The sequence below is a fragment of the Cygnus atratus genome, chromosome 27 (assembly GCF_013377495.2).
Source record: "Cygnus atratus isolate AKBS03 ecotype Queensland, Australia chromosome 27, CAtr_DNAZoo_HiC_assembly, whole genome shotgun sequence".
In the NCBI taxonomy this organism is placed as follows: Eukaryota; Metazoa; Chordata; class Aves; order Anseriformes; family Anatidae; genus Cygnus; species Cygnus atratus.
Genome location: NC_066388.1, coordinates 4,561,200 through 4,587,763, shown reverse-complemented (window position 1 = coordinate 4,587,763; position 26,564 = coordinate 4,561,200). Strand labels below are relative to the sequence as shown.

General features: G+C 61.4%; 4 protein-coding genes across 7 annotated transcripts; 2 read left to right on the top strand and 2 right to left on the bottom strand.

Moving 5' to 3' along the window:
* Nucleotides 1–577: 577 nt before the first annotated feature.
* ELMOD3 (ELMO domain containing 3) lies at nt 578–7,299 on the bottom strand. The gene is made up of 11 exons (XM_035571528.2): nt 7,212–7,299; nt 6,414–6,482; nt 6,285–6,336; nt 5,987–6,049; nt 5,780–5,868; nt 5,333–5,456; nt 4,660–4,782; nt 3,616–3,746; nt 2,825–2,901; nt 2,531–2,658; nt 578–1,653 (listed from the first exon to the last, which is right to left on the bottom strand). Exons 2-11 carry the CDS (start codon nt 6,477–6,479, stop codon nt 1,439–1,441), a joined length of 1,068 nt encoding a protein of 355 aa, XP_035427421.1. The 5' UTR covers nt 6,480–6,482; nt 7,212–7,299; the 3' UTR covers nt 578–1,438.
* Nucleotides 7,300–7,549: 250 nt separating this feature from the next.
* Nucleotides 7,550–14,335, top strand: RETSAT (retinol saturase). Its single transcript, XM_035571527.1, has 11 exons — nt 7,550–7,796; nt 8,329–8,511; nt 9,150–9,391; nt 9,842–10,043; nt 10,468–10,665; nt 10,760–10,879; nt 11,553–11,691; nt 11,873–11,982; nt 12,360–12,526; nt 12,795–12,954; nt 13,215–14,335. Exons 1-11 carry the CDS (start codon nt 7,631–7,633, stop codon nt 13,364–13,366), a joined length of 1,839 nt encoding a protein of 612 aa, XP_035427420.1. The 5' UTR covers nt 7,550–7,630; the 3' UTR covers nt 13,367–14,335.
* Nucleotides 14,336–15,278: 943 nt separating this feature from the next.
* On the top strand, nt 15,279–17,749 carry LOC118260952 (caspase-7-like). Its single transcript, XM_035571535.1, has 4 exons — nt 15,279–15,480; nt 15,765–15,937; nt 17,229–17,358; nt 17,433–17,749. Exons 1-4 carry the CDS (start codon nt 15,279–15,281, stop codon nt 17,747–17,749), a joined length of 822 nt encoding a protein of 273 aa, XP_035427428.1.
* Nucleotides 17,750–19,762: 2,013 nt separating this feature from the next.
* TGOLN2 (trans-golgi network protein 2) lies at nt 19,763–26,034 on the bottom strand. 4 transcript variants are annotated; one of them, XM_050715750.1, is made up of 5 exons: nt 25,932–26,034; nt 25,055–25,696; nt 24,228–25,018; nt 23,354–23,437; nt 19,867–23,120 (listed from the first exon to the last, which is right to left on the bottom strand). In XM_050715750.1, exons 1-5 carry the CDS (start codon nt 25,984–25,986, stop codon nt 23,115–23,117), a joined length of 1,578 nt encoding a protein of 525 aa, XP_050571707.1. In that variant the 5' UTR covers nt 25,987–26,034; the 3' UTR covers nt 19,867–23,114. The 4 variants fall into 4 exon arrangements, with proteins under 4 accessions (XP_035427413.1, XP_050571707.1, XP_050571709.1 ...); XM_050715752.1 differs by having other exon boundaries at nt 24,228–24,982; XM_050715753.1 differs by having other exon boundaries at nt 24,228–24,946.
* Between the last annotated feature and the right edge of the window lie 530 nt (nt 26,035–26,564).

Here is a 26,564-nt window from a genome sequence, read left to right as displayed (position 1 = left end):
TTTGGGGCTTTTTTCCCTCTTTTTTTCGAGGGCTGAAGATGCTTTTGGAGCACTTCTAAGCACCGGGCATGCTGCAGCCGTTGCTGCTCCAAGTTCGCCTCCGTGCCCCATCCAACAGCAGTGTCCCCATGCTGGGGACCCGTCCTCATCCCCCTGGTGGGGACACCGACCTGACCCCATTTTCCTCCTCACCCCCCAGGGATGCTGCAGAGGCTTTCCCCCAGCATGGCCCCATCCTTTACCCACAGTCACCACTGAAATTTGGGTTTTATTGAGGGAGAAACTGAGGCACGACAAGGCAGAGCCTCAGACCCACTCCCCAACCCAAAGCTTGATGCAGCGCCGGCACCTGCAGGCAAAAACCCTTTTTTCCTCTTAAATGAGGTTTTCCTGAAACAAAGAGGTGGGCACAGAGAAGTCACCTGTCTGCAGCCAGGGGCTGGACGGGGCTCCCAGCACCGCCTCGCTGCGGGGCAGAATCAGGCCCTGGTTCCTCTCCTGGCCCCGTCCCGCTCCTCGCGACCACCTCGCCCCCAGCCCAGCCACGGAAACCACCAAGCCCACGTCAGGAAGCCTCTGAACGCTGAGAAAAGTTTATTTTTTCCCTTTTAATGCCTTATTTTGATACATACACACATAGTAACTCCCGGGGGGAGTTGAGGAGGGCTCCCCAAACACCGGGCTTGTGTTCAAACCCACAGCCCCAGCCACAGCAACGGGGTCGTGCTCACGGCTCTTGAAGCACTACTGGTGTGAAATAAGGGGGTTTGGCCCAAAACTATGGGCTTCAGGCCCTCCCACGTGCTCTGGAGCAGCGAGTGGGGAGCCCTGCGAGAGGGGAGGGCTCCCATGTGCGTTTCCAGCCAGGTCTGAGCCCTCCCGGTGCGCTCCAGCTCCAGCCATGGGTCTGCTCCGAGCAGCACGACTCTTCCTGCTGGGGGTAAAGACAAACAGCACCGCACGTTCCCGACAGCCGGGCAGATGTGAAACCCAGCCCAGGGCCAGTGGCTAATAAAACCCACCCAGTTTCCTCCTGTGCTTAGTTTTAGAATCACAGAACCACCTAGGTTGGCAAAAAACCTTCAAGGTCACCAAGCCCAAGCGCCAACCCGACTAATTCTACCTTGAAAAGGTCGAAGCCTGCAGTTTGCTCCTGCTGCCACCCCGCAGCTCCCAGCGACGCCACCAAACCGCAGGGGAGGGACACGGCCACCCTTTCTGGGGGATCTAGGGCAAAATCTACGCTCCACAGTGCCCCAGCTGGCCGACTGCCCGAAGCTGGGTCCCAGCCGCTTCTCCCACCACGGCTCTCGGCACCTCCTGCCCAGAGGCATCGCTCTGCGCCTGCCACTTTGGGGCAAGCCCCTTCCAAGCCCCCCGAGCAGCACCGGGCACCCCCCGGTAGCGGTGCCACGAGCAGGGCTCCCCGCTGCGGGTTTCAGACCAGCCGGGGCTCCCCTTCCAGCTCAACCTGCAGGTCGCAGATGCCCGTGAAGTTTATCTCTTCGCCAGCCCGGCCGGCGCTGATGGAGCTGCCGGTGCCGGAGGGAGGGGACGGTCGCTGGATGCCGTCTGCCACGGGGCTTCTGCTCACGTAGGCTTCCAAGGATTTTAGGAGCTGCTTCGGTTTCTTTTTGGTGGATAACTCCAGTTCTGAAAAAGGTCAAAGGAAAAGCATGCAAACGGACAGCAAGGGCTGGATGGTGGCAGGGATGCAGCGTGGAACGCACGCTCCCGGGGTAAGGCATTTACGCAAATATTTACAGACTATTTCTCGAGTCCCAGTGTATCGCCACTATCCCCTCTGGAAAAGGCATGGTTGTTTTGCTCAGGAAAGGCTGCGCTTGGGCTGAGAGCACAAAAAGCTCCTCGCCACCCCCCAGCGGAGCTCAGCACCACAGCCCCAGCTACCACAGCACCCCCCCAGCCGACCCCACTGAAGGGGAAGCCCAGAGCTGCCGGGGGGCAGGACCAAGCCCACGCCTGGCCACACCAGCAGGACCCCGAATTAAGAGAGCCATTAGCACAGCGCATGCGAGCAGCTCTGCTTCCATCAGGGCCCTCTCCTCCGGAGTAAACATCCCTGCTGCTTAATGTGGTGCTTGCTACAAACAGCGCTTATGCAACCGAGCGCCGCGCTACGGCAGCGAGCCTGCAGGAATTGGGGCGAGACACGGCCCCGTTTGGTCACCCCGCCGGCGTGATTTGCCACCCCGAGGCACCACGACACGGCGCCCCTCCGACAGCGGCGGGCGCTTGCCTGTCAGATTTGAGACTCCAAAGTTAAGAAGAAAAAACAAAAAAAACAAAAAAAACGCAGGGTGCTAAGATAATAACACCACTTGTTGAAAAAGCTCTGTGTGAAGATGAACAGCTGGGGCCTTCCGTGCATTCTGCCCCGTTGAGTTCATCCCAGCAGGACGTGGTGCTCCCAGAAGAGCAGAGAGCACCAGAGCACACCAGGCTTGGTCCCTGCGCCTCGGGTCGCTTTCCTGGCTGGGAGAGGAGGGCAAAGCGTGGGGATACGCACCCTTCAGGAGGAAGCCGGAGTCAGCAACGGTCTTGTGCTGCGATTTCCAGACTCGGTAGAGCTGCAGAAACGCCGCGGCGTACACATCGTTCAGCACGGCGATGACCTGCTGCCTGCGGTTGCACTCCCTGCCCGGGGACAGAGGGGCTCAGCCGGCAGAGCCGCCACCGCAGCACGCCCGGGGGGACCGAGCGGAGCCGCTTCTCCTCGCTTCTCCCCCTGGGCAGCCCGTGGTGCGGCAGCCCCGAGGGCAGGAGGGCGCAGCACAGCCCGGCTGCCCGGCTCAGTCCTCACCTGGAAAGGCATTCCTCCCTCAGGGCCTGCAGGACGATGCGGGTGATGTTCACGGACATGATGCAGAAGGGGAAATTCTGCAAGAGAACTGGCGTTACGTCGGCTCTGCCAGAAGGGCGTCCTCCCTTCCAGCACCCAGAGGTGCCTCGACACCACCAGCCCCTTGGTGCTGCGTCTGCACGGCCCCAAACCCACGCGGTGATGGCTGCGGGGAACAGATTCACGTATCAGGACACTAATACTTCCAGACAAGCTGATACCCAGGCTTAAACCTAAAAGCAGCCAAGACCAATGCCCCAAACCGAAGGAGGCTGGTTCTGCTCACCCTCACTGTCCCACCGTGCTGCTCCTGGCCACACCACGCAGGGTCAGACGTTCGGTCTGGTCTGTGCCAGCCCTCTGAACTCGCACAAGTGCAGACCGGAGCCCCACCAGGGAAGCTCTGCTCTCTAAAATCTTATTCCCAGCAAAAAAAACAACCCGGGGGTTCGGCCTCAGCCTTTGACCAGCTCTCCTCAGCTCTCCGGGGACCACCTGCCTCACCTGAGCAGGGTGAGGGGGACTAAGCAGCCAGTGAAGCTGCTCTGGCTGGTGGAGAAATCCCTGATGGAGCTGCAGAGCCCTACCACGAATGGCCCCAGAGACCCCACCACCAAGCAAAGAGGCGCAGCACAAAATCAGGCCCTAACTGAGAAGACAGGAAGCTTTTTGTGCTTACCTTTCCCTGAGCTTTAGAAAGAGAGAGGTAAATACCACGGCAGAGGGTGAGCAAAGAACGTGGGAGGACGTGCCTGTGTTTCGTGGTGGGACAGCCTGAAAATCTGCCGAGCCAGAGGCAGCGTCTGCGCGTCCATTACGAAGTGCAGCATTTGCATCAGGCCCAGCATCCCCGTCCCTCGCAGGTCGGTGCCCGGATCCGCACCTTGAAAGCGAGGAGGGTGAATCGAGGGCTGTTCTGTCACCTCCCCTTCGTCCTGGGGCTGCTTTCTCCCGGCCACAGCCCTGGCACTTGGAGAGCAGAGGAACCTCAGCGGCCACATCCTGGGGGAGTTTCCTGGGAATTCCCCTGTCTAACAGGCGCTGAAACGGTGCCATAGCCCCTTTGAAGTGGGCATCAACAGGCACTTCTCTCCTCCCCACACGCCGATTCCCACAGTATCTCTAGGAATTTGGATCTTCAAGCTCTACCCCAGGGCAAACTTGGCTGAAGCTGGTAAACTAAATCAGGGGGATTAAAACCAGTTGTGTACTCGATGCTACAGAGAAGAGGGAGCCATTCACCTTCTCCTGCGGGTTTCAGCCTTCATTAAAAGCTGGCCTATTTAACTCGAGTCAACCAGACCGAAAACCCCGGTGAAGCCACACTTGAGAAGACAGAGGCAGCTTTAATCACGCTGTTTTCAGCACGCAGCAGAGGCTGAAAGCAACCTGCGACGCGCCCTCGGGGACAGAGCCCTGACCAGGGCTCGGCTGACAAACCAGCCCTCCAGGGACGCCTCATTAGCCGCAGAGATCGCTTGCTAATGAAGAGCATTAACGGCCCCAGCAAAGCGGTGACTGCAGCTACTTCTGCCCCCTCCAGCTGGACGCAGGCTGCCGAGGGTGCTGGGCAGCTCGTCCAGGCGCGGTCCTGCCTCTGACACCTGGCTGGGGCAGCAGCGGCCAAATATCTGCTGCAAAACAACAGCAGGGGCAGCGACTGCAGGGAGGCAGAGGGAAGGAGCTCCCAAGCCTTTACACCACCTCTGAAGGAGGGAACGGGACCGCCGAGACCTCTCCTCGCTAAGGTTTGCCCCGGGTGTGTGTCCCCCCCACCCCACCCCCCCGCGCCGTACCTTGGAAGCCGAGCTCCTCCCAGTGCGCGCCGTAGCGCGGGCAACCCAGCCGGGAGCAGGTCAGCTTCTTGTAGATGGTCTGCAGGATCCTCATGTGCACCGCCTCGCTGTCATCCAGGCCACCTGGCAGGGAAAACACCCCCCCGGTGACACCGGGCACCCCCTCAGCTGTCACCGCAGAGTGGGACAGGAGCCGCCCCCAGCGGCAGGGGGACGCCGGAGGCCAGCTGGGAACGGCAGCAAACAGCTCAGGGGAACAAGGAGAGCGTCCCTGCTGCGTTCACCCTGCTGCGGGGGGAGAACGGAGGGATTAAAAAAAAAAAGCCCGGGAGGGGCCGGAACACAAAGCTGCGCGCTGCGTGAGCGCCGGGGGGGGCTAAGTAACGCAAACAGCATGGGAAATATTGCGGGCTGGGAAGTTTTCCCTGCCTGGGGAACCGCAACAACCACGAATCGCAGGTAGAGGAAAGGAATCTCCTCGTGCAAGCGTGCTCTGGGCATCCGCCGCCCCCCCGGCAGCAAGCACGAGCGTGCAAATGAATGAAGCAAAGGAGACAGGAGGCGTCCTTTGGGATAAGTGCGCGCACCGCGCTGCGCCCTGGGACCCCCGAGCGGTGCTCGGCGTGACACCGGTGGGGCCCACGGCCCGCGGGGGGGCACAGGGGACACTCACAGTGAGCCATGGCGAGAGCCAGGTCCCGCTCGCCCTGCAGCTGCTGCTGGAGCCGCGGGGGGCCGAAGAGGAAGCGAAGCAGAGCGGCCAGGCCCTGCCTGCGCGCTGTCGCCTGGATCTTCTTCTGCAGAGAGGAAAAAGGCAAAAAAAAAAAAAAAAAAAAAAAAAGCGATGAGGGTGGGCCGGTCCCGTGGGAATCGGGCGGGGGGAGAAACACCGGTGGGCAGAGCGGGAGGGGAGGGATCGCAGAGAGCCGAGCAGCAGGGCGGGAGCAAGGGGAAAGAGGAGCGCGAGGCGAGGGGAGAGCACGAGGCGGGGAACAGGGCGATGAGGCAGGACCCCGAGCGTGGGCGCCCTCGCCGAGGGGACCCGCAGCTTCCCCGCGCCCCCCTCTCCTCCGGGCTGGAGCCGGCAGCGGGAAGCTCGGAGCCGGCGTCCCGCACGCACCCTGCAGGCGGAGAGGTCGGCGGTCTGGAAGTGCTGCAGCGCCTCGTTGAAGGAGATGAGGGGCACGGGACCGGACTTCCCCGGCAGCCCTGCGGGGAGGCGCGGAGCAGCGTCAGCCCTCCCGGCCGAGCCCTGCCTCGAAGTGGGCGCTGGAGCTGGCTCCTGCCCGAACCCCCCCATCCCAGGCGCTTTTGGGATCAGCAGTACCTGGCTGGATCTCCTCCAGCGCCTCCCATTCCTCCCGCGCTCTCCGCACCTCCTCGCTGCTCTCTGCCGAGGGAAGCACGCGCTGGAGCCAAGAAGTGGGGAAGGCCGGGGGGGGCTGCTCGCCCCCCGCAGCCCTCGGCAGGCTCGGAGGCGGCCCCTTCCCCTTCCCCGCGCCCCACACCGCAGCCACCCGGCCCCCGGCAGAGCCCAAACCCGGTCCCGGGGGCTCCGCAGCTCCCCGGGGGTTTCCACCGAGGGAAGGGAGCAGATGGAGCAGGAAGGGAGGGGGGCAGCTTACCGGCGGCCCCCCCGAACACCCGCAGGAGGCCGGGCTGCCTTGGAACCGAGATCTAAGCCGGGAAAGAGACGCAGCGCTCAGCGGGGCCGCCCCTCGCCCCCCGCCGCCCCCAGGCCCCCCGCCGCTCACCCCTGACACCCCGGGGACCGGCGGGGACAGCGGGGGCTCCTCGGGCGGCGCCGGGGGGGCGCTCATGGCCTGCGGGGGGAAGGCGGCACCGGTCAGCGGGGGGCCCGGGGGACCCCAAAGATCCCCAATGAGCCCCCCAGGGGTCCCCAGTGAACCCCAGGGTCCCCATTGAGCCCCCCAAAGAGGGTCCCCAATGATCCCCAATGAGCCCCCCAAGGGTCCCCAATGACCACCCAAAGGGGTCCCCCCAAGGGAGTCCCCAATGAGCCCCCCAAGGGGGTCCCTAAGGGGGTCCCCGAGGTCCCCACTGAGCCTCCCAAGGTTCCCAGTGAGCCCCCTAACGGGGTCCCCCAAGGGTCCCCAGTGAGCCCCAAAAAGGGGTCCCTGAGGGTCCCCAATGAATCCCCCAGGGGTCCCCAATGTGTCCCCCAAGGGGGTCCCCGAGGGTCGCCAAGGAGCCCCCCTAGGGTCCCCAAAGGGCCCCCCAAGATCCCCCTTAGCCCCCCTAAGGGGATCCCACACGAGGGTCCGTCCCCAAGGGTCCCCAGCGAGCCCCCCAAAGGGGTCCCCAGGGGTCCCCAATGGGGTCCCCGCTGAGCCCCCCAAGGCCCCCAGCGGCCCCCCCGTGAGCCCCCCCCGGGTCCCCAATGCCCCCCCCGGGGTCCCACTGAGCCCCCCAGGAGGGTCCCCAAGGCTCCCACTGAGCCCCCCCGAGCCCAGCCCGGCCCCCGTAGCCCCGCCCCCTGCCCCTTGACCCGCCACCCCCGGCAGCCCCCCGCCCCCTGACCCCTCGCCCACCGGAAGCGGCGGCGGGGCCGCCGGGCCCAGCCAGCTTCGGCGCGGCGCACTGCGCAGGCGCGGCCGCGCTGCCTGCCGGGAGCTGCAGTCCGCTAACGGGGGGGAGGGAGGCGGGCGGGGCGGGGCGGGGGACTACAGCGCCCGGCATGCACCGCGCGGGGAGGGAGGGGGGGGGGGGCGGGAAGGGCCGGAGGGTGGGCGGGGAGCGGGGGGCGGGGACGTGGGCGGGGCTCCGGCGGCGTGGGCGGGACTCGAGAGGGAGTGGGCGTGGCTTGGGCGGGAGCGGGCGGGATTCGGGGCGAGAGTGGGCGGGGCTTGAGCGGGAACGGGCGGGGCTTGTGCGGGAGTGGGCGGGGCTTGGGCTTGGCGCGGAGGGATCGCGGTGCCGGCGGTGGCACGCCGCAGACGGGCGCCGCGCCATGGGGCCGTTCGCGCTGCTCGCCTTCGGCCTCGGCCTCGTCCTCTTCTTCGCCCTGCTCCGCTGGGGCTGGCCCCGCGGCCCCAACCCCTTCGCCGCTGACGCCCGGCGCCCGCCGGCCCCGCTGGTCACCGACAAGGCTGCCCGGAGGGCGGTGCTGAAGGCAGGTAGGGGTCGGCGCCCCGTCGCCGTGCTCCCCGGGGCGTCCCGGGATAAGTCCGGACCCCCAGCACCCGGGACCCACAGCCCCGGGATGTCCCGGGACCTCCAGACCCCGGGACCCCCATCCCTGGGATGTCGCGGGACCCCCATCTGCCAGGCGCCCAGTCCCCGGGATGCCCCGGGACCCCCAGACCGCGGGACCCCCAGGACCGCTGTCCCCGGGATGTCCCGGGACCCCCATCCCTTGGGACCCCCATCCATGGGATGTCCCGGGACCCCCATTCCCCACGACTCCTGTCCCTGGGATGCCCTGGGACCCCCATCACCCGGGTGTCCCGTGCCCGGGATGCCGCAGGACCCCCATCCCCTGGGACCCCCATCCCCCAGGTGCACCATCCTCGGGATGTCCCGGGACCCCCATCCCCGGGACCTCCATCCCCAGGGACCCTATTGCCCCCCCCCCCCGAGTGCCCCATCCCTGTGGCATCCCCCCCATTGAGATTTCGGGAGCCCCCGCTGAGGACCCCGCTCCCGCAGTTTTCTCGGCAGACAAAGTCCCCGCGGGGCTGGATGCCATCGTCATCGGCAGCGGCATCGGGGGCCTGGCGGCGGCCGTGCTGCTGGCCAAGGCCGGCCGGCGGGTGCTGGTGCTGGAGCAGCATGGCAAGCTGGGGGGCTGCTGCCACTCCTTCAGTGAGAAGGGCTTCGAGTTCGACGCTGGTAAGCGCGGGTGCGGAGAGGGAGATGCTCGTACGGGGTGGGAACCAGCCCAGGACCCAAAGCCCTTAGGGGGGGAACCCGGGGACGCTGCCCCCACGCAGGGAACCGGGGACGCAGTGTCATCCCCAGCACGCACCCAGCACTTTGCTGGGACGAGTGGTGGCGTCTCGTAGACCTGCCCTGACCAAAAATTCCCCTGCTGAAAGAGAGCACGGCCACGGTGCTGCCGTCACGATGCTGCTATCGCGACACGCCCCGTCGCTGTGACACAGCCACATCCCTGTGGCACCCCCAGTATGGGCAGGTCCCCGCGGCACGCTTCTTCCAGCGAGACAAAGTCGAGCTCCGTGCATCTTGCAGCATGCCCAGGATTAATTATTGACAGCAGCGTGGCGAGGAGGGGAAGTTTGTACCAATGTGTACCAAAGTTCCTGAAAAACCACCTCAAAATGCGGCGTTAGCACTTGGATTTCCTTTTGAACATGAACTCTGCCCCAGCAGCGGGAGGCTGTGGGCACCCTGCCAAGCCCGGAGGAGCCGGGAATTTCACAGGAATGCAGTGCGAGGAGAATAAACCCCAAAATAAACAGAATAAACCCCAAATCCCCCCACAAATGCCCCGCCGTGGCTTCTTGCAGGGATCCACTACGTGGGGGAGATGCACGAGAGGTGCATGATGCGCTTCATCATGGACCAGCTGACGGAGGGGCAGCTCGAGTGGGTCCCCATGCCGGCCGCCTACGATGCCGTGGTGCTGGGGGAGCCCAAGCGCAGCAGGGCGCACCACGTCCTCGCGGGGAGGAAGGAATACTTCGATGGCTTGAGGGCGCGCTTCCCCAGAGAAATGGCCGCCATTGATGAGTTCGAGCAGCTCACGCAGGTACCGGGGGCACGGGCTCGGTCACGTTCCCTCCGCTCACGGGGCTGTGGTTGGAACGCTTGGCGCCGGTTCCTCGCTCTGGGGTCACGCAGGGGAAAGGAAGTTCTTCCCCTTTGCTGCCCTGGGGACAGCTTTTTGGCGACCACACAGCACAGTGGTGCTGCACAACCTGCCTCCGCGCAGAGCGTCACCGTCCCAAACACTTCAGGAGAAAAACCTCAAAATCTCCGTTTTGTACTCCAAAAGCCCTGCATCGCGCACGGAGCTTTTAACCCATCTAAGGACACCCCGGATGTGCTCAGAGCAGGGCGTGAGCAGTGAAAGAAAGGAGAAAAATCCACTCCGTGCCCAGCCCCTGGTTGTTTGCAGCCCTGGCGGCCTCTCCCAGCGCGGGGGGGGGGGGGGGGGGGGGGGTCGGGGGCGCGCTGCGACAGCCCCCCTCTCTCACAGAGCATCAGCGGAGGGATGAAAGCCATGGGCATGCTGAAGCTGCTGCCCCTGCCGCTGGCCCGGCTGCTGTGCCACTCGGGGCTGCTGCCCTGGCTCAGCCCCTTCTGCCGGATGGCTTCGCGCAGCCTGAAGGATGTGGTCGACGGCCTCACTGCCAACGCAGAGCTCCGCGCCATCTTCAGCTACATCTTCCCCACCTACGGTACGGCGCCGCGAGGCTCAGACACCCTGTAGGGGTGAAGTTAGATCCTTTATAACAAAACTAAACCCCCCCCAAATCCTGCTCTGCTTTGCTTTTTGGATGCGTGCCGGACAGATCCCAGCTCCCCGCGCTTGGCTTCGCATCGCGTCGCTGCTGCCGAACCGCTCGGAGCCCTCGGTGCCATCCTCAGTGCTGTCACAGTGCGTCCCTGCCCGCTGTCCCCTGCTCGCCTTCGTCCCCAGGGCTGTGGCTTTTCCCCTGCATCCTTCGGCTTCCCAGCAGGAATCCTGAACGCGAGGGAGCAGTCATCCTGCCCTAACCTCCTGCTTGCCTCCGCGCTGCGGCCTTGGCACAGCCCTCCTGCCCTGAACCTTCCTGCTGCCCGGCTCCGGGAAAATGCTCCTTATGCTCGCCCTTTTTCCAGGCGTGCCCCCCTCGAAGGCCAGCTTCTCCATGCACAGCATCCTGGTGAACCACTACCTCTACGGCGCCTGGTACCCCAAAGGGGGGTCCGGGGAAATTGCCTTTCACACCATCCCCATCATCCAGAGGGCCGGGGGCAACGTGCTGGGCAGGGCGCCGGTGCAGAGCATCCTGCTGGATTCCCAGGGCAGAGCCTGCGGTGAGCGATGGGACAGGATGGGACGGGACACGCAGCTTCCCCCGCCGGTGCTTTTAACCAGAGCTTTTTTCCCCTCCTTGCCTCTCCCCTCCAGGCGTGAGCGTCAAGAAGGGGCAGGATCTGGTGAACATCTTCGCTCCCACCATCATTTCAGACGCTGGATTATTTAACACCTACGAACGGCTCCTGCCGGCGGAGGCGCGGGCTCTGCCTGGTAAAACGCGACGGGAGCAACCCTGCGGGGGGGGCCGAGAGCTGCTGCCTCCAGCGCTGGGTTTGATTGGGATTAGCGCAGTAATCCCCTCTCAGCCAGAGCATCCACATCAGGAAGCAGCTTTGTAATTCTTTGCTAGGCACCAGCAAAACCCAGCGGTGATCCAAGTCCCTTTGCAGGGGCTTTATCAAGGCTAAATTGGCTTGCTGGAGCTGGCATTGCTGCTTGCTTGCTGCAAAAAACGTGGCACAGTGCCCAGGAGCTTGTGAAAGCTGGTGAAACTCCTGCTCCAAGATGAGCTTAGTGCTGCCACAAAATTCCCTGCTGTCTCGGTGGGAGCTTTCTAGACAACGATATTGAACAAGTGTTCAGTGTTTGCAGAGCGGGAGCACAGCTGAGTCACAAAAAGTAGTTAAATGCACCAAAAGCTCATGCCAAGGTTACCCTAAGACCTCTCCAATAGGACACAACAGCTCTGCCACCGTCTGTACAGCTGCCAGCTGCCCTCCTGCCCCTCGGGGACAGGAGGACATCACTTTTGCAAGCCGACACAATCAAGGGGAGCAACACAGATCTGAGAGGGGCTTCCTCTAGGAAAGGAGAAGCTGCCACTTCCCCGTAGCTGAGCAGCCAGGAAAATACTAATTTTCCACTTCTTTCCCCCGTATCGCAGAGATCCAGTCCCAGCTTGGCATGGTGAAACACGGCGAGGCGAGTTTCAGCGTTTTCGTAGGTCTTACTGGCTCGAGCCAAGAGCTGGGGCTGGAAGCCACGAACTACTTCGTCTACCCAGGAAATAACCTGGATGAAATGTACGTTCGCCCTCATCTCCGACGTGCTTCGCTGAGCGTAGGGAGATAAATTCCTGGGTGGTAGCTCAGAAAATGCTCAGAATGCTCTCGGCAGATCCTCGCTGCGTGGTGATTCGGCTCTGGCAGGTGTTCACAGAAAGGTTTGCATGAACCCGGCCCCAACCCCTGTGTCTCTCTGCAGAATGAAGCGGTACCTGACTTCATCCAGAGACGAAGCCGCCAAGAGCATCCCGTTCCTGTTTGTCACCTGCCCCTCGGCCAAGGACCCCACGTGGGAAACGAGGCACCCAGGTAAAGGCTGAAGCTGGGCAGCGACTCGAAACCTCTCGCTGGGTTTTGGTTCATTTGCCGACTGCGGATGAGGAGAGTTTCCCCTAAAGCAGCCAAATAATGCCCTGGGGGTTTGGAAATAAGGGGGGTGCGAATTGGCTTTGTTCAGGGAGGGGTCTGAGGGTCTCCGGCGCAGCCAGAAGGTGCTGAGCAGCTTGCTCTGTGACGAGGGGAAAGGGAGGAGGGGCTCCATTTGGTGACTACACCAAGGATGTGCGACCACAGCTACCTGGACACGTCCCAGACGTTCATGGGATTATGGGGGGGCTGGGTTGGTGGCAGCGAAGTGGTGGCATCGAGGGGGCAGAGGGACACAGGCCAGCCTTGTCCCGCTGCAGGTAAATCCACACTGGCCATCGTGACCTTTGCCAAATACGAGTGGTTTGAGGAGTGGAAGGACGAGCAGGTCAACAAACGGGGAGATGCTTACGAGGACCTGAAGAAGACCTTTGTGGACGCCGTCATGGAGGTTGTCTTCAAACTCTACCCCAATATTGAGGACAAGGTGAGGAAACAAGGGCTTCACGGGTCCTCCAGCTCCTTTCCTGTGTCCCGTCTGGGTCTGCTGGGTCCTGGGTGGCACCAGCCTGTTCAGCAGCCTCCTGACCACGCGTGGTGCAAGGGGGCTGGCTGCTGTCCTCCGGGACCACACTGTGCCCAAACTTGGCCACGAACACCACCCAGGGGCTGCAGAGAGCCTTGTCCCAGACCATGCCCCATGTCTGGGGGCACCAGACCCCCTTCGCCATCGTGCCTGCCCTTGTGCCCTGCAGATCGAGTACATCTCTGGAGGGTCGCCCCTCACCAACCAGCACTACATCGCCAGCCCCCAGGGGGAGATCTACGGCATCGACCACGACATCGCCCGCACGCAAGCCGAAGCCATAGCCACCATGCGGCCACAGACGGCTGTCCCTAACCTCTACCTGACAGGTACCACAGCCCCTGTCCTCGGGTGAGGACGTCCCCAGGGAATTGGGGTGGGAGGACAAAAATCTTCAGCCCCCCAACGGCACGAGGGGACGAGCCACCTCCATGCCGTGGGGTGCCGTGAGAGCTGCTGGCACGCACTGAAGCGCATCGCCGCTGCGATGCAGGAGGAAAGGGCTGGGCGCCCCCCAGCTCCGGGACATGGCTGCCCTGCTCGTTTGGTTCCACTGGGCAGGATGAAGCCCGTTCCTGCTCTCTTCTAGGGCAGGATGTCTTCATGTGCGGCTTCATAGGAGCCCTGCATGGAGCCCTCTTCTGTGCCAGCGCCGTCCTCAACCGCAACGTCCACCTGGATGCGTTAAGGCTGAGGAAGCGCACACGGGCCACCACCAACAACTACAAGAAGAGAGATTGAGGCCCAGCGTCCCACCAGTGCCCCCTTCCCCTCCCAGCCCAGCAAATTACCCCCGCACCACGGCTCAGTGGTGGCTTTGGCATAGGTAGCGCATCCTCCTCGCACACAGCTCCGAAGGATGGAAGGCCAGGAGGAAGCTGTTGCCGAATCTGGTCGGCTTGCCTCAGGTCCTGTCCAGCTGGAGCACGCCTCCTTCCACCACAACACACACCACCACCCGGTCCTGGCTGCCCTTTTGAAGGGCAAATCCCTTTTCCCAGCACTGGGGACACCAAGAGCTGACACGGGCAGCGTTGGCCGGGAGCAAAGTTGCAGCACTCCCAAAAAATGGGGTGTGCCAGAAGGCAGAGCCCAGCAGCTTCCACCAGCAGCACCCTGCACAAACCTGCCCAGGCAGCATCAGACCCATTTGCTGTCAGTCCCTGGGTGGATGATGGCTGCATCGAAGCGAGGGCAAATCGTCCCAAGCCAGGGCAAGCCCCGTCACTGCGTGTTATCGAAGGCACAGGAGGCTCAGCGAGGCTCTCCCTGTGAAGGAGCCCGCTCCTGGCTGCAGCCCTCGTCCTGCAGCCTTGCGGCTGCTTGCTGTCAGCAGAGTTCAGCGGGTCAGCAGAGCAGGCGTTGTTGCACGCCAAATGGATTGATTAAAGCTGGATTTAAGGTTACTGAGGAGCCACGGCACGCAGTGCTCTCCAGCTCTATGGGGTGTCCCATGACGTGCCTTGCTGCGGCGGTGTCGCACGCTCTGCAATCACACAGCCCTCGGTCCAGTGATGCTGCAGAAGTCGGCGCTGCTCATCACCTGAGATGTGTGATGGTGCCAATCCCCACTCCTGTAGAAATAGCAAAAAGTCCGGCCTGTCTGCTGGCCGGGAGAAGCTTGGGCACACACTCAAAGCCCTTTCTGACCGCCGCGGTGCTGGGAAGGGAAGCATGTGAGACTAAATAAAAAAGCCTTGTGATGCCATCAGTGCCCCGTGATGTGAGAGCAGCAGCACTGGGGTTAGGGTGGCTTGAGGGGCCTGCTTGCATCCCCCATGGGACGCAGAAAGGGCTGAGCAGAGACATCCCTGCTCTCCAAACCTCTTAGCTCAGATCCCCCCAGCTGGGTGGCAGAGAGCAAGGACAGTGGTGGGCTCTCAGGGCTTCCCACCAGCCTGGGCAAGCTGGGGAAGGAGAGAGCTGTGCTCCTAAGGAGGGGGCCAAACCCCATCGCTAGGGGCTGTCCTGCACCAGCACGGCCTGCTTACGGGGACAATAAAATAACGGGGCACCACAAATGGGTGCACCCAGCACGTGGTGCCCAGCTGGCGAGTGCCTCCCAGTGCCAGCAGGGTTAGCTAGAGCCATGCCGGCTGAGCAGCCCGGCTTCGTGGGCTTCAGCCCGCAGTTAAAGTCCTGCTGGGAGCCCACGGGGGAGCTGGAGGGGGCAGTTTTCCGGCAGCCTGCTAGGGAGCAGGAACCAGACGGATTTGGGGGGACTGGTGTGAGGGCGAAGTGACCGCCACGTGGGAAAAGCAGAGGAAGGAGTTCCCACACCACAGGGACTTCTCTCCAGCCCTCTTTTCCCCATCCCATGCAGGGAGGTGCAGGTGAACATCCCCCTGCCCTTGCCAATGACCCCCTAGGACCAAAATCCTCTTTTTTTTTTTTTTTTTCCCCCTCCCTGCGTGGCACAGGCTGAACAGTGCTCACCAAGCCCAGTGGCAAACTGTGGCCATCTCCTGCCCCAGTGACTCATGCCCAGGTGACATCTGGCAGGTGACAGGGCACTGCTCCTGCCTTGCCCTCCTCCTTCAGCCCATGCTGGTGCTGAGTCGAAGGAGCACTCGGGGCTCACCGCCAGCCTGAGCTCCCCGCTGGGGCCGTGGGGGTTTAGATGCCACTAACGTGCCCGAGGGGACACCCCAGCATGGCGCAGGCAAGGCAAAGCCGGGCTCTCATCATCGTCAACACCGATTTCTGCAGCAGTGCTGGCGATGAGGCGCTCGGGGCCCGGAGAGGAGCCAAGAGGGAAGCAGAGAAGCTTTCGAACGCGCTCTCAGAACTCAACTACGAGGTGAAGCTGATGCACAACAGGACGGCCAAAGAGATGGAAGACCTTTACCAGCAAGGTACGCGCCCCTGCGGCACCGTCGCGCTCCCCAAAGCCCAGCCAGCTCCCGCTTCCCACCTTTGCCTCTGCCCAGCTTGGTCTGAGCACCCTGTGACAGCCGAGCCGCTACTCAACAGCAGCTGGGGACTCACCCCACAGCCAGACCCAGGCCCTTTAGGGTCACCCCACCACGGGGGCTCAGATTTGGATAGGCAGGGGAGTCCCCAGCACACTGGGAGCTGCTCAGAGACCCCAAATCGTGGCCATGGATGGCAGAGCTTAGGTTCGGCTGTGCCCCCACAGAGTGCAGCCGCGAGCATGGGGATTTCTTCGTGAGCATCATCTCCAGCCACGGGGAGGAGGGGGCCGTATTCGGCTCTGACTGCAAGCCTCTTAAGCTGACCCGGATCTTCCGGATTTTGTCACCGCAGAATTGCCCGGTGCTCGCTGAAAGACCTAAAGTCTTCTTTATCCAGGTAACGCAGCAGCTGGTGATAATTTGATCGCTTTTTGCTAAGGTTCTGCAGTTAGACTAGCACAAACATAAGCTGTCAGCATGTATTTGGTTTAACTGTGGACTTTGCTACCCCTGTGCGAGCTCGGTCTCTTCTTCACCCCCCCCCCAGCTCCCCCCCACAACCCACCGCCCCTCTGTTTTTCATGCTGATTTTGGGGTCTCCTTGCTCACTGCACTATCCCCCCCAGACACCACCAGAATGTGGATAAATCAGTAAGAGTTGCCTTCAAATTCCATCACCATGCCCCCCTCCTGTGGTGGGGCTGGGAGAAGCGCAGGAGGGGCCTGGTGGTGCGGAGGAAAATCCCCACACCTGGTTCCCTGGGGAATGGGAGCACGCCCTGGCAGGACAGCACTGGGAGCTGTAAGTGATCGGCTCAGGGAGGATTAGGCTAGCTCCCTGAGGAAACAAACAGTCTAGCAACCTGCAACCTTGACTGATACCAGCTCTGCTGCTCAAATATGCAGATACACAGAAATCTTCAACTGAAAGCGAGTGTAAATTACTCACGGTGCTCGCTTCCTTCTGGTCAAAGGTCTCAGCACTGTGCAGGGCATGGTGACGACCAAGGACAAATCCAACAGCCAAGCCAGCAAAACCGGGGACCGGTGCAGGCCCATGCTGACACCTTGCCCCGAGGGCTGTCCTCCCTTTGGGCTAACACCACAGTGTCGTGCTGGTCCCCTTGGCATCACCGTGACTCCCGGTGGCCTTCACCCACCTCTCGTTCAGCGCAGCTCCTTTGTGGGCAGCTCCGGGGGCCAAGCGAGGATTTACTGCTGGGGCTTTGTTGCACAAGGGGATGCGATGGGTCCTCAGGGCGGGCTCAGCGGTGCTGGTCCTCCTCCAGCCTTCCCAAAACCCCATCCCTGAAAGAAAGCAACAAAGCACCACATGGAATCAGCAACCACACACAAAACGTTACACTCCAGGGGGAGTCTGCTGGCGCTTTCCGAGCAGACTCAGGGGTCTCTGGGTGTATTCCTGGAGCCCCAAAGGGAACCAGGCTCACATAGGCAAGAGAGGAGGCAGCACGGCTCATGGGGAAGGGAGGCTCGGCAAAGCTGAGCTCGGGCCTGGATGGATGGGGAGGGAAGAGCCTGGAGAGGAGCCATGTGGGGCCTGGGGAGCGGGATAGGGTGCAGAGTTCTCCTGGGGGTGCTGCAGGTCCACAGGGGGGGCCCTGAAGACCCCAGGAGCTCTCTGGGAGCAGAGCAAGGGAAGCCAACAGCTGTGGTTCTGCCCACAGGCCTGCCGGGGGGGCACGCTGGACCAGGGGGTGTTTTTGGAGACTGACGGCGGGCAGCCGGAGCCATGCAGCTTCTCGGAGTACCTCCGCATACCTCCCAACACCGCCGTCATGTTTGCCTGCAGCCCGGGTAAGGAAAAGCCTCGTGAGCTAAAACCTGGAGGAGACACGGCCGGGTCCAACACCTCTCTCCTTCCTCTGCAGGCTACGGGGCCTTCCTGAACCCCTCAGGATCCAGTTTCCTGCAGGTGCTGCTCAGGGCGCTGGACGGGGAGGAGCGGAGCCTGGCCCTCAACCGCCTGGCCACCCGGCTCAACGGGGACGTGGCCCTTCGCTTCCAGGCTCGGGGCACCTACGAGGGCTGCAAGCAGATGCCCTGCTTCGTCACCAACCTGCCACGGGAGGTCTTCCCCTTCTCGGCCATGTCTGAGAGCCACTGGCTCCTTCCCAGCCTGGCTGCGCAGGGAGGGCCGGAGGAGGAAGAGCGGCAGCCTGGCTGCAAGAAGTCCCTGGCTACGTAGTGTGTGTGTGGGGGGGGAGTTGTGGGAAAACCAGCAGAAAACCCCTATGAGAAAGTGACCTGGGGTGTGCCAGAACCGCCTGCGGGAGTAGCACCAGGAAGATCTCGGGCAGATCCTTCCCATGTTGGAGGGAACAGGGTCTGAGAGCAGGACTGCCCGAATGAAGCCCGTGACGGCAGCCCTGAGCCCCAGCATGGCTCCAGCAGGGCTCTCGGACCTGCTCAGCCCCCAACTTTCTCCCACGGAGGAGCTCCAGCATTGTAAACTCTATCTTATCTCAGTGAACCTGCATGGGCCGTGGGCTTTTTCCTGGCAAAGGAAAAGCTGATGTTTACCTGCCCTACCCACAATTAAAATACTGCTGCTGCGGTGTAAAGATCACCTCAGGCTCGAGCTGTTTGTTCATAAGGCTGCTTCTCGTTCAAGGCTTTAAAAAATGAGGGTGCTCAGTGGGACTTGCAGGCTGGGGGGTTAACTTGGGATGGGGGTCGGGGTGCGGATTTGGGAGCTTTGCTCAAGGCAGGGCTCAGTTCACGACCGAGACCTGGCTCTTTGCAAGCCTCCTGTTCCACGGGTTGCACACAGGGTGGGCTGGGACACCGCACGGGATGCGTGCAGGGGGCTGGGTGGGCTGGGACACCCCATGGGACTGAGGTGCTTGCTTGACCTGCTCCTCCTGCACGTACCTGGGTGTCTGAGGCACTGCAGCAGGCAGGGGATGCCCCCACCCGCGCCCCAGGGCTGAGCAGATTTGTGCTCCCACATTAACTCCTTAACTCCGCCGCCTCCACCCCGAGGGCCTCTCGCAGAAAACCTGGCTGTATCGGTATTTCTCAGCTTAGCCCCGCATAACTGGGCTCCGGTAAACAGAGCCCTGCCCAGCTCGCAGATAATTTGTGTTTCGCTAAGCATTTTGCCCTCTCCTGGACTTTGAGACCTCCATGGGCATGCGGTGCCGCTGCCCCGAAACAACCCCATGCTCAGCACTCACCTGGGGCCTGGGTCCCCATGTCGCGGGACGTGCTAGGGTGCTGCTTCCCTCTACCTGTAGGAAGAAAATAGTTTTGAGGCCCTTATGGCACCCCCAAATCAGGCTGGAACTGAGCAAGGGGGTTGAGGAGTTGTTGGAGGAGCACAATCCTTATTCCTTTGGGAAATCACCCTGAAGACATGCAGCAGAACAGCACTGATCTCCTCGCAGAAAGGTGTGGAAGGGCACTCCACCTGACAGCCCACCACGCGACCAAACAGCATTTTTATTTGAATTCCCTGCTTTCACCCTTTCTTTTAATTCTCTCAGCAATGGGGTCAACTGGGGGGAAAAAAAGGCAAAAAAAGCAGCCCTCCCTTTTCCTCCAGCCCGTCCCTTGCACACACCGCGGGGTCAGCCAAGCCGGAGGCGAGCGTAGCAGGGCGGATTTTCTCCTTTCAGAGAAGTGGCGGAAAGGGGAAAGTTTCTTCCATGTGGAAGCAGCTGCAGGCACTACCCAGAGGTGCCCTCAGCATCGGCAGCTCCGGCCGGTGGCAGCTTCTTCTCCCCGTTCCAGGCTGGTCACCAGCAGCACCCCACACAGCCTGGCCCTGATTCCCTGGGCTCCCTCTTTCCCAGTCCGTCCCAGTCCATCCCAGTTTCAGCTGCTGCGCTGGGTCCTGCTCAGGGAGCCTCCCTGTGGGGGAAGGAGGGAATGCAGCAGGACAAATCTCTGAAAGCATCGCTACTGCAGCCTCAGCTCCTCGCTAACCCCACAGCCTGCAGCCTGAAGAGGGAACCAAGTCAGCAGGCAGGGAAGTGCCTGCTGATCACGAAGCCGATTGTGAAACCGTCTGGAAACTTCTCACACAGGCTGGCAGCTGAAGGCTGTCTCGGCTCTTTCCGGCTGCAGGGTGCTTGGTGACACGCCGTCTGAGTTTACCTGTGCGAATCGAGGCTCCCCCACAAAGCCTAGAACATAAATCACAGCTCAAAGACGTTGTGGGTTTTCTAAAGCCTTTTTTTTTTTTTTTTTTTTTTTTGCAAAAGGAGGAACTAACCTGCACCGTCGCTGCCAGGTTTCATAGATCAGGCAAATAACGCATGCACAAAAAAAAAAAAACCAGAGGTGAGAACAGCGTATTTTTTAAATCATTTATTGACTTTACCACACAGAAAAAAGTACAAAGAAATATAAAAATTCTGATCCTTCAAAGCAAGATGCGTTGCACTGCAGCAGAAAACAAACCATTTGCTGATTCAAACTGGCAAGGCAGCTGGCCTAACAGGAACGTTTGGCAAAAATTACGTACCGACAGATACCATCCATTCGAAAACGTCTTGTGTCCAAAGGGAAAAGGTTTCACGCACCTTGACCAGTTCGAAACACATTGCATAAATTCAAATCCCATTTAAAAAAAAAACGAAACAAAACAGAAATCAACAGAAGTCATCCCCAGAGGTTTCACGCCGTTGGGTTACGGAGGCTGCTGCCAGGAACCGAGGGCACCTGGGAGCTGCTGGGCAGGAGGAGGCTGAGCTGCGAGTCCCCCGCTGCCGCGCGAGCTCTGCCGGCCGAGGCTCCTGCCCTCGGTGCTGGCTCGGCCTCTCGGCGCCTTCCTGCTTTGCCAGAGCCACCAAGCAAGGCGACAGCTCCGGCAGAGACGTGAGGTTTGATCTCGGCAACCTGGTAAAAAGCTCGTGCTGCTCTGCTCGGCACAACCTGACAGCGGAACACCGACTGAGACGCCTGAGGTACAGCGGCCCTGCTATCAGAAGCTTCAGCTTGCTACCAACAGCCCAGTGCTCTCAACGGGGGTGGGATTTCCACCAGAACTCGGAGTGACAGAGGACTGAAAGACATCTGAAAAAGCTCGTGGGATATAAAAGCAAGCAGGTTGTAAAAACGCCTTTGTAAACTATTCTTCAATGTTTGTTTGTTTTTTTTTTTTTAAAAAAAAAAAACAGGACAAAGCAGGAGCACAGCACAAACTCTAAAACTTCAGGAAGGAGCAGCTCAGACGCACGCGGTATTTCACGTCTTGGCAGACGGTTTCCCCCCGCTGGCACTAGACAGAAGCCCCCACCTCCCACCCCGCATCCTGTCCGTACACCGGCCGCCCGACAGCGCGCCCAACTTCGCAGCCGGCATCTCTGAAACAGCGACACCTTGTTGCGCGAGCTCCCACCCCTCCCAGACAGCGCATGTCCCTCCAGGGTTACGTTCCCAGACTTGTTTTCCTTTCTCTTCCCCCCACCTCACACTCCCGCTCACCAAAATAGCTTCTGCAAGTACTTTTAGCATCAGAAGTTCGCTACGAAAACCTTGGGAGCTATTTAAAGTCAAGAGGGACTTTCTCCCACTCTCCCTTTGTGCTGGCTGACAGCTAGGGAAAAAAGAAAAAGAAAAACAAAAACAAAAAAAAGGATTTTTCTCTTAAGCGGGTCAAGCTGTGCACGTAGCCCCCCCTCTCCCCTCTTACAAGAGGAATGAGCCACAAGAAAAACAGAATAGAGCTGCAGCTTTCATCTCCAGGCAAGGAAACCAGGCCCCTGTCAACGTGACCATCTTTAGCGACCGCAGGCAGATCCCCGTTTGTCCGCAGCCTCGGGAGGCTGCAGGAGGGCAGGCCTCGCGCCGCAAGGCGCTCCTGCGGCCAGCGGAGGGGAAATCGGCCCCCGAGCTCGGCGGTTCGCACGGGGACAGGATTCTTCCTGTGCAGTCAGTCGGCAAGGGGATGACTCACGTACGGTCGGCAAGAGCTTCGGGCGTGGAAGCTTCCCCGTGTGAAGAACACCAGATGCGTCATGCCTTTCTTTTGTCTGCCCACATCGGGGAAAGAAAAAAAAAAAAAAAGCACAAAATAACAAGCTGGCAGGCACTTCGCGCGCCCTCCCAAAATGCCCTGTCTCAAACAAACATCTTTGGAGTAGAACTACAAAAATAAGAACAGCGTCACAGCTCTAACTCAGCAATCAACACGTTTTGCAGCCTGAAATGCAACCGGTACATCCCGGGCCCTGGTTTAAGTGCTCCACAGCGATACCGAGGCAACCAGCTCGGCGCCAAGCAGCTGGCCGTGTGCGCATTCAGCGACACAAAACTTCTCAAAGCAGGGGCTGGCAGAGGCGCGTGAGCAGCCACGATCCCTCCCACGGGAAGGGCACCCGGCTCGGGAGACGCCTCCACGCAGGAGCCGCGTGGAGGCAGCGCGCCCCGCCGTGGGCTGCGACGGCTTCAGAGGCGGTGCTGTGAGCCACGAGGTGCTCAGCACGCCGCGATGCGCCCACGTACGTGCAGTCCCAGGACCGGCAGCTTCCTCACCCCGCAGCGGTCTCGGAGCCGTGCTTCTTCAGCGGGAACCGACCCAAGGACTCGGGCACAGCGAGCCCCACGATCGGCACAGAGGCTGGCTCAGCGCCGCAGAGAAGAGCGCTGAACGCTCACGGGCCTCAGCGCCGCGTTTCTGAGGAAGGGGACTGAAGGACCGCAAGTTTCGCTCATCCCAAACGCTGCCGGATTACCGCACAGCTCGCGCTACCACACGGCGACATCCTACGGCAGGGAGGAAAATCGGTCTCTCGAGTCTGCCACAGCTTCACCGCAGCGCTTTGGCACAGGGCTCTGTAAGCCCGAGCGGCCCCTTCACAGCATCCAACCGAACGGCACCGTCAGTGCAAGCACCCGAGCCGCGGAGACTGCGAGGGAACGACCCGCGCGGAGAGCAACCTCCACGAGGCAGGTAGAGGAAGTTTAGGCTACAGCAAAAGGGCCAGGGACAAGCTCCAGCACTTCCCAAGAAGCGCGTTACAGAGAAGCCTCGATGTCAGACTGACATTTTCTTCATCGCAGGCAGAAAGAAAGCAGGAAAATCCAATCAGGGTCCGTGGCGGATGATTTCCAAGCTAGTGCAATCAGCCTCGCTCCGAACCTTAGCATCCAAATAGAAAGGGCAGAGGAAGAGACCTCTGTGCTGGTTCCGAAGGCAGCTCTAGGACTCAGAGGAGACAATCCGATGGCTCATTTCGCAGGCAGACTTTTTTTTCAAGAGCAGACGTCAGTACAGTAGATGGCCGATTCCACTTCATTCGGACACAGGAGTTCTGCCAGGTGCCGGGAGCTGGCTTTTCGCGGGCCACAGACAAGAGCCTGGACGCCCGGGCGGAAAAGCAGCTCACCTTCAGGCAGCTGGGGCAGGAGAAATGCATTTTAAGGAAGTGAGAGGTTTAACGTTACCAAGGTGCAGGTGCAGAACTAGAAGCATTTCTCCTTCCTGTTCTCTGAAGTCCGAAGACGACAGCAAAGCTACGATTCAGAGTGCTACAGCAGGGCAGTCGGTGGGGTCCCAGGATTCCAGCGCCGGGCATCCTTGTTCCATTCAGCACCTGAGGAATCTAGATCTGGAAAAGCAAAACGAGAGGTTTAAGCAATTACCCTGAGAAAGCACCAGGGCTTCAGAGGGCTGAACCTCTCTGAGGAACTTTCAAACAAAAGCCGAGCCCTTTCCAACCGCCCGGCCACCTGACTGCGCCCCAGGGGCGAGTCAGGAAATTCCTGGCAGGGCAAACAACTTCCCCACACCCTGGGGAGGTGAAATGGGGAGGTTTGAGCCGGCAAATTATGCAGGCCTTACCTTTTGATCCAGTCTCTGGTAATCGCCAGATTTGGGCCGTCGACCACCTTTCGATCTTTTCCCTTCCAGAGCAAAAGCGATGATCTTTGGAGAGAGAGAGAGGCAGGGACAACGCGGGCAGGTCAGTAACAGCCAAATACCTTCTTCTCACTTCGAACAGAGCCGAACTTCTGCTGAGCCAAGGACAAGCTCCACTTACCTCCGTCTAAAGCCCGTATTTCATTTGGAAAAGCACTCGAAACAAACAAGTGTCATAATTTAGAAGCAGCTAAGATTGAAAGCAGGCAACGAGGAGCTTTGCCTAGCAGGCAGAGAACAGTAAGAAGCTGTTCTCTTTTCCCCACCTCAAAAATAGCTTTGCAGGAGGGAAAAAGCAGCAGAGGACAACAGCTCTGCCCTCTGAGCTGCGTCCCTCCGTGCGCTGCTATTTAAAGACAAGTCCTTTGCAACCTGCTACAGAAAACTCCTCGTCAGTGAGAGGCACGGGGTAACTTCACACGTCGTTTCCTTTCCTCCTCTCCCAGCTCCATTTCTCGGAGCTGAAAATAACTGCCAGAGCTGAGGCCGCCCGATTTCCATGGAGACCCACCTTCCTCGTCACAACACCCCCTCTGTTCATCCCCAAAACGCGCCACAACACCCAAACTCGTCCCCAAAACACGCCACAACACCCCTCTGTTCACCCCAGAGCTGCCGGGGCTCAGATCGACATTAACCCACGCCGCTCAGCGAAGGGGAGGCTTTGGCAGGAAACCAAAGAGAAAAACCCAGAGCAGCAGAGGGGAAAGGGCTGCAGCCGAGCACGTCCCAGACAGTCTGGCAGGAAGCTCCCAGCCCACAAGGCGCGGTCCGGGCGAGGAGCAGAGGCGCTCACCTTGCGCTTGTTGTGGTAGGCGACGTACAGGGCAGCGACAACGATGGCCGTGGTCACCAGATAGGCAAAGAAGTGGCTGTTCTCCGACTGCTCCCTGGGAGCAGCGGGGACGCTCTTCTCTCTCCCCTTACCAACCGAGGAGCCCCCGTTGCCGTTCCTACCCCCATCCTCTTCCTCTTGGAGCTCCCCGCTGTCTGGAGAGCCTTCATTGTCACGAAGGGGTACAGACGACTGCGACGATGGGTTTTTCTCTCTCTCTGAGCCCGTCTGAGCACCCTGGCTGCTGCCTTGCTTGTTGGTGCTGCTCTGGCCGGTGCCCTGCTTGCTGGTGTCGCTGCTTTCCTGCCCGTCGGTGTGCTGCTGGCTTCCATTTTCCTTCATGTTGCTCCCTTCCTGGTGGTTGCCAGTTTGCTGCCTGCTGCTGCCTTGCTCATTTTTGCTGTTTTCCTGCCTGTTGCTGTCGTGCTGCTGGTCCTTGTTTTCCTGCTTGCTGTCGTGCTGCTGGTCCTTGTCTTGCTGCCTGTCGTCCTGCCGCTGGGCATCATTTTGCTGCTTGTTTCTGTCTTCCTGGTGGTCACCATTTTGCTGCCCGCCACTGTTCTGCCTGTTGTTGTCTTGCTGCTGGCCGCCATTTCCCTGGCTGCTGCTGTCTTGCTGCTGGTCGTTACTTCCCTGCCCGTTGCCTTGCTGCTGGTCGTTACTTCCCTGCCCGTTGCTGCCTTGCTGCTGGTCGTTACTTCCCTGCCCGTTGCTGCCTTGCTGCTGGTCGTTACTTCCCTGCCCGTTGCTGCCTTGCTGCTGGTCGTTACTTCCCTGCCCGTTGCTACCTTGCTGCTGGTCGTTACTTCCCTGCCCGTTGCTGCCTTGCTGCTGGTCGTTACTTCCCTGCCCGTTGCTGCCTTGCTGCTGGTCGTTACTTCCCTGCCCGTTGCTGCCTTGCTGCTGGGTGCTGTCTACCTGCTTGTTCTTGTCCTGCTCAGTGTTGTTTTCTTCCCCGTTGCTGCCATGACCATCGCTGCCGCCACCCTGCTGGGTTTTCTTCTGTGTCTCGGTGTTGCTGACGCCACTTTGCTCTTTTTTGCCTTCTTCTTCATCTTTGCCGTTGAGACTGTTGCTGTTGACACCGTTCTGGGGTTGCCCACCAGTGCTGCTGCCATGCTGCCGGCGACCTTCGTCATTGGGGTTGTCGTTGCCCTGGTGCTGGGTGCTGTCGCTCTGTGGCTCCCCGTTGTTGCCTCCGACACTCGGGGGATTGCTCTGGTCCCCGTTACCCGCCTGCTGATCCCGTTTTACCTTTCTGCTGTGGGCTGCCAACGACTCCGAGCTCTCCCCCCACGCTCGGTTCCCGCCGGGCAGGCCGTGGCTCCCGCCGGGCCGGGTTTCCAGCCGCTCAGGGGCACCGGGCGGCGATCCCTCAGCGATCCCGGAGGTGCTGCGGGCCTCGGAGAACTCCGCGCCCCGCCCCGCACCTGCAACAAGCACACAGACCGCCGTCACCGCCCGCAGCCAACGCAAGAAGCTCCCGTGCGGCAGCCCCGGCCCAGGGGACGGAACGGGGCGGCCCAAAGGGCCCAAACCGGGGCGGGCGGCCCCGAGGCCCCGTCCTCAGCCCCCCGGGGGGCGAAAAGCCGAGAGGCTGCGCGTACCCCAGCGGGACCCAGCCCCCCCCGGGCTCCCCCTCGCGGTCCCAGCGCCCCCGCTCACCCCCGGCCCCGGTCCCGGCGCCGAGCAGCAGCAGCAGCAGCAGCCACAGCGCCATGGCAGCCCCTCTCCGCGCACCCGGCCCGCTTCCGCTTCCGGCCAGGCGGCGCCGCTTCCGGGAGAAGATCTCGCGAGAAGGGGGCAGGGCGAGAGGGAGCGCCAGGAGCCGCGCGCGGGGCGGGGCTTGGCGAGGAGGGGCGGGGTTAATGACAGGGGCGGGGCTATGGAGTGTGGGCGGGGCTTGTTGGTGGGGAGAGCGATGGGCGTGGCTTTGTGGGGCGGGGGCGGGGCTCGGTCGGGGTGGGCGGGGCTTATCACCCCGTGGGCCTCAGCAGGGCGCGCTCCAGCCCGGGCCGGAAGCGGCGTTTTGGGGCCAAAGCGGCCGGTTTTGGGGTCGCTCCCGGCCGGTTTTGGGGCCGCTCCCGGGCCCCGCGTGGTTCCCAGGAACTGGCGGGTCACGTCCCGCTGCGCCTCCCTTCTCCGTTTCAGTATTTCCCCTGGGGTGTGCTCGCCGCGCCCCCCGTTGCACCCTCCAGGCAGGCACTCCGCGTTTCCGAGGATATTGCCCCAAATCGGGGACGGTTCCACAGCCGAGGCCCTCGCTGCCGTCACCCCCTCAGTGCCATGGTCCTGCCG